This window comes from Cyprinus carpio, chromosome B1 (assembly GCF_018340385.1).
Source record: "Cyprinus carpio isolate SPL01 chromosome B1, ASM1834038v1, whole genome shotgun sequence".
NCBI classification, from domain to species: domain Eukaryota; kingdom Metazoa; phylum Chordata; class Actinopteri; order Cypriniformes; family Cyprinidae; genus Cyprinus; species Cyprinus carpio.
This window is the reverse complement of record NC_056597.1, coordinates 30,718,367-30,730,257: the sequence shown is the minus strand read 5'-3', so window position 1 is coordinate 30,730,257 and position 11,891 is coordinate 30,718,367. Positions and strand designations below refer to the sequence as shown.

At 39.1% G+C, this 11,891-nt stretch overlaps 1 protein-coding gene and 1 long non-coding RNA gene across 3 annotated transcripts; both read right to left on the bottom strand.

The window, feature by feature from the left end:
- Positions 1-1,043: 1,043 nt before the first annotated feature.
- Positions 1,044-10,603, bottom strand: LOC109059773 (nucleolin-like). 2 transcript variants are annotated; one of them, XM_042717548.1, is made up of 3 exons: positions 10,410-10,603; positions 9,966-10,293; positions 1,044-1,099 (listed from the first exon to the last, which is right to left on the bottom strand). In XM_042717548.1, exons 1-3 carry the CDS (start codon positions 10,575-10,577, stop codon positions 1,059-1,061), a joined length of 537 nt encoding a protein of 178 aa, XP_042573482.1. In that variant the 5' UTR covers positions 10,578-10,603; the 3' UTR covers positions 1,044-1,058. The 2 variants fall into 2 exon arrangements, with proteins under 2 accessions (XP_042573482.1, XP_042573481.1); XM_042717547.1 differs by having other exon boundaries at positions 1,044-1,109; positions 9,967-10,293.
- LOC109075684 lies at positions 1,116-2,543 on the bottom strand. The gene is made up of 3 exons (XR_006153867.1): positions 2,423-2,543; positions 1,585-1,752; positions 1,116-1,422 (listed from the first exon to the last, which is right to left on the bottom strand). It is a non-coding gene; the product is annotated as an uncharacterized LOC109075684 (long non-coding RNA).
- Positions 10,604-11,891: the final 1,288 nt, after the last annotated feature.

Here is an 11,891-nt window from a genome sequence, read left to right as displayed (position 1 = left end):
ACAGCCAGAAACCTAGGAGTTGTGATTGATCATCAGTTAAGCCTCACAGACCATACTGCTACAATGGCCCGGTCCTGCAGATTTGCCTTATGCAACATTAGGAAGATTAGACCCTTCATGTCAGAGCAAGCCGCACAACTTCTTGTCAAAGCTCTTGTTCTCTCCAGACTGGACTATTGCAATGCTCTCTTGGCCTTCCAGCATGTACTATCATGCAGCAGTGAGAGTGGTCTTCAATGAGCCAAAAAAAGCTCACGGTACTCCTCTCCTCGTCAGGTTACACTGGCCACAAGTAGCCGCTTGCATCAGATTCAAGGTACTGATGCTTGCCTACAAGACAACCACTGGCGCTGCACCAATATACCTGAACTAGTTCAATCTTATGTGCCCTCCAGAAGCTTTGCGTTCTGCAAGTGAACGGCATCTTGTGGTGTCCATCCCAAAGAGGCACAAAATCACTCTCATGGACCTTTTGCTGGACTGTGCCCCAGCTGGTGGAATGACCTCCTTATCTCAGTTCGAACAGCTGAGCTCTTTAACTATTTTCAAAAAAACATCTAAAGACACATCTTTTTTGCCAGCACCTGACTAACTAATATTAGCACTTACATATTCTATTCTGTTCTATTCCATTCTATTAAAAAACAGCAACAACAAAAAAAAACCTTGCTATGAGTTCTGTCCTAGACTAACTGAGACTTGTCATGGCACTTGTATACTGTTGATGATCTCTCGTTGGTCTGATAGCTTCTATTGTTCTCATTTGTCGCTTTGGATAAAAGTGTCTGCAAAATGATTAAATGTAAATGTAATTATTCATAATGTATGAATAATTATCACAGTATACTGAAAAACAACCATAGTGTGATGTTTGGCCAAATCCTGCAGCCTTACAAACAAACACAGAAAACCTGGAGCTCTTAAAAAAAGTGCATTTTTAATCCCATTAAAAAATTACATCAGAAATATGTAAATTTGATTTTCCTGTAAATTGTTCAGCCCTACTAACATTTTCCATCATGTTCCCAAATATCTCAACAACAACAAACAACAAAAGGTCATAAAAGGAGAAACAAACCTGGAGGAATGAAATCTTCATCTTCATCCTCCTGCTCTTTCTCATCAGTGTGTTGTAGTTCTTTCTCTGCGGTGGTTTCTTCTCCTCTGCTCTCGATCAGGTTCCTGCAGTCCACCAGTTTGACGGAGCACATCTTCAGCGGCGTCTGCAGCATCTGCTGTTCTCCAGTGTTACAGTCAGAGGTTTGATCAGTGGATTCATGATCCTGAGCGTCAGTATAACAGAGTAAAGTGAGGCTGAGCTCTGAGTCCTGTGTGTCTCTGGGATCTCTGATCTCTGACGCTCCAGACTGAATCCTGAGCTTCTGTCCCATCAGTCACACGCACTGAAACCTGCTCCACATCCTGACAAACACAATCAGTCATATATCTAGCAATAGTATGATTCAAAATAAAATTTCACTTTCACTTTCACACTTTCACTTTCACTTTCAAAAATAAGATGTTACGTCACATAACAATCAGTCCATATGAGCAGCTAAAGATGAAATGAAGATCTGTTCAAACCTCTCTGTTCAGTTTGTCTCCTCTTTCTCTCAGCTTTGTCTCCAGTGAAGCCACCTCTTTCTTCAGCTGACAGATTTCTGTGATGAAATCCTCAATATCCAGCATGGACAGATCAGTTCCTACTGATTTACAGCAGACCACATCCACCTGCGCTTTCATGCTCAACATCTGAACACAAACACTTCATGATAACTACAATATTTATAATGAACTGATAAAACTCATTTATACATGATTAGGTGTTTCTTCAGATTGCCTTCATTTTATTATATTTTTAAAATGCATCTTAGTCTTTCATATATGATATCATTTTTACACTACTAAATACTAAAATTATGTTTATTGGAGTGAATGGTCAAATAATTTATCATAATTAACTTTATATTGTAAATTTGTCCGTTGCCAATCTCACCAGCCTGTCTTTATATTAATATAATTTAGTAAAATTCACTGCCTTCATATGGCCAGTTAATAATGTTACTATTAATTATTAGTTCAAAGAATATTTACAATAACTTGTTTATGGTTTTCTACTGAATGTCTGGGATAATGGTAAAACAACAACATCTAAACATAAAAAACATTCGATAAAACGTTTTAAATACAAAATCCTTTTCATAACAAAATTGTTTATATTTTACTACGAAAAAATTACATTAGAGACCAAAAATGCTCAAGAAATCATAACAATGTTATAAACATGACTTTTGCTTTTTATCAAGAATATTATACAATAATGCACAATATTAATCACATTTAAGACACGTTCAGCTGCTGGATTTGAGGTATTAAAACATGATATTGTAAGAACATTATGAAGTAAATTCACAAAACCGACCTGAAATACGTTATTCACGCAGCAGCAGAAAGAAAACTCTACTTCCGTCGTGCGCTTTGCGCGAGAGACGCAGCAACATATGACGCTCTTTCCGCCCCCTGCTGGACTGGAGCAACTTCGCTGGCTATGACTTCAGTTTAATGATGAAAATGAGCGGCATTGACAGACAAAGATGATTGTAGGAAAATGAGAACTACATCAATCACAGACATAATGATTAGTTAACCCGTTTTATATTACACAGAATAAAAACTTAAGTAAAATAGCCGCTTTTATTGACACAGAATTGCACAGTCTAAGATTTATTTGAGTTTAGGAAATTGCTGGTGTTAGTAATAGCAAGGCACTAATTACGTGACTCACATATGTCCGGGACATATTTCACCTTAAATTAAAAGCAAATGTATAAAGAAAGGCTAATTTACCAATACCAGTACCTCTCTTAAGCCCCGCCTTATAGCAACTGTTAACTATTTGCTCTTCTAACATACTGCAAGTCTGTTTAAACCTGTTTTAAAATATTATAAGTATAATATAAGTTTACAAGTAAACTATATAGGGTAAATGTAATCACATGCAGTAATGTCACAAATACAAAATAATAATAATAACTATAATAATAATAATTTACTTACAGCTTGGACATTTTTGACAGATTTCATGAGAATAGAGTGGTGGAACTATGATGTCACGCGAGTTAGCATTTTAGCACTTCCGGTTCCATCGTCCCAGAGTCAATGGGTTTTTTAAACGGGATTTTGGTTAAATCCCTAAAATAAGGTCTGTTGTTCACACAAGCTCAAGATACTTTCACGTTTTATTCTACGACATTAAACACACCAGTTACATTTTTTTTTTAAAACTGTTAAGTTTCTTAAAAAAGATGGTTGCTAACAAGTTGCTAAATGGGACTACAGGCGCTGTCGGAGACATTAAACGTCATCACGCCGAACAGTTATCAATTTACAGTATTTTCCAGTCGTAGTATAATTTGTAATACAATTAATAGTTGAATAACCAATTAATAGTTTGCCGTATTTTATATTGTTGGTCGACTATGTTTTTTTGTTTTGGCCTGAAATGCAACACAAGTCTTCAAATGGATGATGCTGTTTTTTCACTTTCCTACTGATGCGGAGACTCATACTACGATTATTCGATGTAAACACCACATTTAATGTGTTCGTCACAGTGACAGTGAAACTTTAACGATGCATAGTGCTTTAAAACGTTAAATTTAAATGTTTATGGCCACATGAAGCTGTTAGAAAGCATATAGATCGAGGATTTTCTAGAAGCAAGGATAAAATAACATTTTGTGTAACTGACCCACCCTAACAAAGCCGAAGTGTTACTCTACTCACAAAAATAAGTTTAATTTGACCATATCCAAAAACTCGCTCACTCTGCTGTTATTTAATAGATTAAATGCACTAAAATATTCATATTTATTAAGGATTTATTGACTTTTAATGTACCTTATTTCAAAATGTACAGGAATATGTGCTTTCATATGTCCTTTAGTTATGATTGTTTCATTTATTCACTATACTATTTATTAATAATGTCTCATTTCAGTTTTAGTTTGGCTCTAGTTTTGTACTCTTCAGAGTTTGTGTGTATTGGTTTATGTAGCGTGGATTAAAATTCATATACAGAGTAAATCCTTTTCACTGAACACGTTAAAAAAAAAGTTTGATTAAGTTGTGGGAAGCGTGGAGGTGGTGACGCTGAAGTCGAGCAACCGTGGTGCTGTAGTTTGTTTATAGCTTAAGTTTAGCTTTTAAGTTCTGGCACTTTTATTTAGGCTTCATAATTCATCAAAGTTATATTATTTTGTGAAGATTATCTTTATGGACAAAACGTGTAAGTTTCATGAACTATAGTTGAACACAGAGCTTATTTTTTTGCGATAATCCAAAAGCCTATGGAAAAATCCTATAGTTCCCTTTCATAGGTCACTTCAATGCTGCAGTGACGTCACCGTATGGGAACACCCTTTGGAGTGACGAATGTCTGAAGCCCTGTACCATCCCGCCAATCCTACTGGCCAGATAGCGTTTGGCACCACCTTACGCATGCGTAAGCATAGTATACCTGTGTGCCGCGCGTTATTTTGCTCAGATTTAATTTCCTTCAGGAAAGCAAAAGCAAATTTTCTGTGCCCTAGAAAAGCATCTCGCGTTCTCAGCGTCAACTTCTTCGAGCAGCCAGACTTCGTGGAGCCCGTTGCTTTTGCCGACGTGGATCCACGGCCTACCCCGGAGGCCTGCAGTGCAATTTCCTTCGACTGCGGGTTGTATGACAATAACGTTTTGTCCACCGTGGCTTCGGACTCGGATTTTCAGATTTACTGGCCAACACATGCTGATCTCTCCCTCCTGGCGGACAGAGATGCACCTTTGTATGACAACAACATTTTGTCCATGTTGTCTTCTGCGCAGTGGATAAGCTGGGGCTGGAGTGGGAAGTAGATGGTGGCTTACAGCCAATATTGGATTTACGCCGTTTGAATCTTGCATTCAGAACGGGCAAATTCAAGATGTTGACGGTGAAATCTATTCTGTCTCAGATTCAACTGGTTTGTCACGATCGATCTGAAGGATGCATACTTTCATATTAAGATCATCAAGAGACACAGGAAGTTCCTCAGATTCGCTTTAGAGGGCAAAGCGTATCAATACTGTGTTCTTCCTTTTAGATTAGCCCTGGGTCCATGAGCCTAATCACAAAATGCATGGACACAGTTATGGCCCCTTTGAGGCTCCAGGGTGTTTGTGTGCTAAATTACCTGAACGATTGGCTGGTATTAGCACAATCACAGACTCAAGCACGCTCTCACCAACATTTCGTGCTAAATCATCTAAGCAGCCTGGGCTTACACACGAATCTCCAAAAGAGTGCTTTGATCCTTTCCCAGCAGATAACATTTTGGGGATAGATCTGGATTCTCATGCAATTAGGGCATGATTGGAGCTGCTAGCAGTCTTTCTAGCTCTCCAACATTTTTCAATACTGCTGAACGGCCGTCATGTGTTAATCAGGACGTTTTTCTTTGTAAAGGTTTATGTAGGTTGGATTGGTTTGTGTTTCTGGGCACCTGAACTTCGGAGCGGATATGCTCTCGAGACAGAGCCTGGAAGAAGGGGAATGGAGGTTGCACCCCCAAATGGTGAGAGTGTTTGTAGAAGTGGAAGTGGACTTATTCGTGTCGAGCACGACTATGCATTGCCCACAATGGTTCTCCCTATCCCACCCCATCGCCCCTGGGACTGGACGCTCTAGCCCACAAATTGCACAGAATCAGTTTGTATGTTTTTCTTCCTATTCGGCTAATTCCAGCAGTGCTATCCAGAATACGGTCGGACAGAGTGGAACGACTACTGTTGGTAGCTCTGTGGTGGCCCACTCAGCCGTGGTCCGAGAACTGATCAGTCTGGTAGCGGGCTCTCCGTGGGAGATTCCCCTCAGACAGGACTTGTTGTCGCAAGCACGGCACCATGGCCAGATTTATCGAAACTGTGGCCATGGCCTCTGAGCGGAATGAGTTAATATGTTCTGGTCTTTCAGCGGAGGCTACCGAGACTATAATTATTTCTAGAGCGGTTTCTACAAGACATTTATATGCCTTCAAATGGAAACTGTTTACTACCTGGTTTAAAGGTTGTGATGTGGATCCAGCATACTACCCTGTTGCATCAGTACTGAAGTTTCTTCAAAGCCTTTTTTCAGAGGGAGTAACGGCAGCCACTCTTAAAGTATACATGGCAGCCATATCTGCTAACCATGCATACATAGACGGCGTTTCAGTAGGCCGTCATCCCCTGGTCTCTCAATTTATGCAGGGTTTGGCTGCAGCCTTTCCGCCCTGTGCGAATTCCATTATGGGATCTGTCCATTGTATTAAAAGGGCTATAAAGACATCCATTTGAGCCCTTGGGAACTGTGACTGAAAAAAAAAACCTGATTCTAAAGACAGTCCTACTGTTAGCTTTACCCTCCCTCAAGAGAGTTGGGGATTTACAAGCTCTTTCTAACTCACCTTCGTGCATGGACATCGCACTAGGATTGGTGAAGGTTTTGCTGCGACCAAGGCCTGATTATGTTCCTAAAGTCGCTTCGAATCCTTTTCGATTCCAGCAGGTGGTCTTGGAAACTTCCTCTCCTACAGAGGCGGGGTCAGAAGATCGAAGCCTTTGTCCTGTGAGGGTGCTGAAGATCTATGTTGATCGTACAGCCTAATGGTGTGAGACTGACCAGCTGTTCATCTGTTTTGGGAGTAAAAATAAAGGTTGTGCTGTCACAAAGTGATGCATGTCCCATTTGCTGGTGGAGGCTATATCCTTAGCCTATGAGGTGCGTGGGCTCGCTTCGCCTTTAGGAATCCGAGCTCATTCCACGAGGGTGGTGGCTTCGCCGCTAGTCTTCCTTAGTGGATCTCCTATGGATGATATGTGCTGCGGCAGGATGGTCCTCACCGAGCACTTTCATCAAATTCAACAGCCTGGATGTGAGGACGGCCCCTGGCTCCCGGGTTCTTTCCACTTGAGCAGATGCTTTCCTCGGATCCCAGCTATCTCAGGTACGTCAGGTGTGATGGTATAGCGTTCCCATGTGGTGACATCACGCAGGTATACTATGCTTACACATGCATAAGGCGGTGCCAAGTGCTATTTGGCCAATAGGATTGGCGAGATGGTACAGGGATTCAGACATTCGTCACACCAAAGGGTGTTCCCATAAGGTGACGTCACTGCAGCATTGAAGTGACCTATGAAAGGGAACCATGGTTACATACGTAACCGAGATGACTTTTTGTCAAGAGAACCAGTGTCATGGTAACAGCTGATCTGCCTACAAAGTGACGTCATAGTTCCCCCACTCTATTACTGAAGTAAATTTCTGACAAACAGTTTCTGATCTTCATTCTTCTGTGACATTAACGCTGATATTCTGCACATCAGGACAACTGTTAGTACAACATTTATACAATAATAGTTTGAGTTATTGAATTGTTTTTTTAACAGTTAATGTTGAGTAACGTCAAACTTTAATTGATAGTTAATATGCTTTTGCTCCATATATGAGATATTTTCTTAAATTCAATTCCTGGAAGGCCACAGCTCTGCAGAGCGTAGCTCTAACTCACACCAGCTTGGAAGTTTCTAGTGATCCTGAAGAGCTTGATTAGCTGGATCAGGTGTGTTTGATTTGGGTTAGAGCTAAACTGTGCAGAGCTGTGCCCTCCAGGAACTGAGTTTGTGACCAATGCTATATGAGGAAAAATGACAGGCACAAATAACATCTCACACTCTGGCATGTAATAGTCTACTGTACAAACAGTGAAATCATTCAGTGATCCTGGACTAAATATCCACAACTATGAATGCTGCTCAGAAATACAATTCACCTGATCTATAATATATGGTTCATGTTTTAAATTGAAATCAAGTGTATGTTATTACTGTCATATATCACATGGCATGAATGATGAAAGCAACTGCAGAAATAAAGCCTCTACTGACAGACCAAGACATGAAAAGTCACTCTGATGATTCTGGAGCAGTTTGTTCTTTAGCGTGTTTGTTCTGGTGGGTCTGAAAACTACCTAAATAAGCGAATCTCTCACTGCAGATGGTGCAGGAGTAAGGTTTCTCTCCTGTATGAACTCGCTGATGGATCTTAAGGATGTCTGATCGAGCAAACGTCTTGTCACACTGTGAGCATTTGAACGGTCTTTCTCCGCTATGAATCCTCTGATGCATTACTAAGTTAGTCTTTTGTTTGAAACTCTTCCCACAGATGCTGCAGTGATATGGTTTTTCTCCAGTGTGGACTCGCTTATGGTCTCTGAAATGAGTTGGATCAGAAAAGCTCTTCCCGCAGTGGGCGCACAGATATGGTTTCTCTCCGGTGTGAATCCTCTCGTGACAATTCAGATGAGATCTTTGACGGAATCGTTTGTCGCAGTGTTTGCACTGAAACAGTTTCTCATCAGAGTGGATTTTCTGGTGTGATTTTAGGCTAAATAACTGCCTAAAGGTTTTCCCACATTCACTGCACTGATACGGTCTCTCATTGGTGTGCAAACGCACATGTCTCTTCATATGTGATCCGTGGTTGAAGCTCTTCTCGCAGTGAGGACACTTGTATGGTCTTTCTCCCGTGTGGATTCTCTTATGAACATCAAGATTTCCTTTGGTGCTGAAATACTTGTCACATTCACTGCAGTGGAAAGACTTTTCATTGTGTGTTTTTATATGAGCTTTCATAATTTGAGGAGTGGTGAAAAAATCCTTCCCGCACTGTTCACAGTGAAACTCCTTCTTCCCGCTGTGCTCTTTTGAATGAAGTCTCCTCTCTTCTGCGGTAGGAAAGCTGATGTTGCATATCTTACAGCTGAAGTCTTTCTGTTCTGTGTGTGTTCTCTCGTGTCTCACTAAATGACCCTCTGAAATCAGTGTTTTTTCACAGGTGCTGCAGGAGAAACTCTTCAGCTGCTTTTTTGAAGTTGAGACTGTTTCTTCATCAAGTTGAGTTGTTTCTTCATCTCCATCAGATGATGAGCCACCATTGACATCTGAAAGGAACAAAACTTTAATAAAACAACTTTAAAATATACTTGAATAAAGTTAGAGAACATCTAGTGATGCACCGAAATGAAAATTCTTTGCTGAAGGCCATTTTGCAATTTCAATATTCATACAGTGACCAGCAACAACCACTCTCCTCTCCTCATCGAAGACATGAGATGCAGTGCTAAACAGTCTCTCGCTGTCGGTGCTTGTAATGATTTTTGCATCTTTCTTGAAAAGCTTTTGAATGCTTCCACACTGCCGACATGTTTGCTGCATTAGTGCACGGCTCTCACTCTATGCAGGTTGCTATTTGATTGCGTCACGTCACGCTGTTCGGTCTTTTCGATTAAATTGAACACAGAAAGAGCTTTTTTTTTTTTGCTATTTTTGGCCAAATAATTTTGGTTGCCGAACATCTTGTGCATCCCTAAGAACATCCACTTTAATCCAGATGATTTCCCGCCATTCTTCTGGCACAATCATTAATTAACAACATATGCATCCAAATCAACTGTTGCTTTTCGATGCTTGGTTTGTAGTAAATGCTGCTCCACACAAAAGCCTATGTCTGCATAATGCTTTTTATATTTATTTTGCAATTAATTAATTAGCTAATAATTATTATGATTCATAATGTATGTATAATTATCACAGTACACTGAAAAACAACCATAGTGTGATGTTTGGCCAAATCCTGCAGCCTTACAAACAAACACAGAAAAACTGAAGCTCTTAAAAAAGTGCATTTTTAATCCCATTAAAAAAGAGAGAGAGAGAGAGATATGTCAATTTGATTTTCCTGTAAATTGTTCAGCCCTACTAACATTTTCCATCATGTTCCCAAATATCTCAGAAAATCTGCACCATCAGTCAATATGAACCTGATGCTGCTGAGTCTCTGCTGAGATTCAAGTGTCACGAAAAACAACAAAAGGTCATAATAGGAAGAAACACACCTGAAGGAACATAATCATCATCCTCCTGCTCTTCCTCATCAGTGTGTTGTTGTTCTTTCTCTGCGGTGGTTTCTTCTCCTCTGCTCTCGATCAGGTTCCTGCAGTCCACCAGTTTGACGGAGCACATCTTCAGCGGCGTCTGCAGCATCTGCTGTTCTCCAGCGTTACAGTCAGAGGTTTGATCAGTGGATTCATGATCCTGAGCGTCAGTATAACAGAGTAAAGTGAGGCTGAGCTCTGAGTCCTGTGTGTCTCTGGATCTCTGATCTCTGACGCTCCAGACTGAATCCTGAGCTTCTGTCCCATCAGTCACACGCACTGAAACCTGCTCCACATCCTGACAAACACAATCAGTCATATATCTAGCAATAGTATGATTAAAACTAAGATGTTACGTCACATAACAATCAGTCCATATGAGCAGCTAAAGATGAAATGAAGATCTGTTCAAACCTCTCTGTTCAGTTTGTCTCCTCTTTCTCTCAGCTTTGTCTCCAGTGAAGCCACCTCTTTCTTCAGCTGACAGATTTCTGTGATGAAATCCTCAATATCCAGCATGGACAGATCAGTTCCTACTGATTTACAGCAGACCACATCCACCTGCGCTTTCATGCTCAACATCTGAACACAAACACATTATTAGCATGTTATAGGTGGTTGTTTAGGATATGGATCATCTAAAGGATAGTCTTTCTTCATAGCCTGTATCATTTCCACACAATAAATTCTTTATTTTTAAGATTTTCAGCCAAACGTCTGGGACAATGATAAAATAATAGAGTTTATACAAAGAAGGTATTTTTATTTTAAATACTTCAGCGTAATGTTTACATAACAAAAACGTTTAAATCTAGTCATTTTACTAAAAAAAAAAAAACACAAAAAACACAACAACTCACAAACTGCCAAAGGCAGCAAAAATGTTATGAACATGATTCTGCTTTCTATAAGTCATTTTACTAAAAAAAAAAAAACACTTTTTTTTTTTTTTTTTTTTTTTTTACGGTCAGATACATTTCTCAGATTTCCGCTGTAAGACACTTTCATATAGACCAGCACAGAGTTTCATTAAAGAACCTTAAAAAAATCTGTAAATAAATTTAAACAACAAAAACACAATAACGACATAAAATGAAGTTATTTAAAAAAAATTTTAAAATAATAGAATTTGACAAAGAGAAAACACGGCCTTTTTTTTGAGGCATTATTAATTTTAAGCTAAAAACACGGTAAACACGCAGGAGCTGAAAGCTCACCAGCAAAACTACTTTCGTGGGCTGTTCGCGGTTTCGTGCAGCAACATATGACGCATTTCCGCCTCCTGCTGGACTGGAGCGACCGATGCTCGATTGTTTTCAGTAGTGAAAAGTTTCAAGTGAAAGCCAGCATACATATAATTTATGTGACCTGGTGCAGGGTGTGCTGTGAATGATTAATGTATGGAAGAAAGCCCAATTGCTCAAAAAAATAATAAAAAAATAAAATAATAATATTAATAATAATAATAATAATAATTCATGCTTTGTTAAATCATAAATACTATAAAATGTTGTGTTCATGAGATAAAAACAAATAGCCTAAGCTAACAAAATCACAATTATCAGAGGAAAAGTCTCAATTATTTCTTAAAAAGTCAATTGTGTCATAAACGTGAAATTACGACTTTAAAAGTCAATTATGAGATAAGTCAAAATTATATAATCAGTCATAATTATAACAAAAAATTCACAAACTTATGACATAAAAATCATACACTGTAAAAAAACAAATCCGCAAGCATAATGAAGAAAGTAGTGGAGGCTTATTATTATAAACAAGATGATTTATTTTTTTTTTTTGTGTTATTTTTTTTTTATTTGTTTTTTTTGTGTGTGTGAAGGACGTAGAAAACTGTATTTTAATCTTATAAACATAACTTAGTAGGACTATGTTATA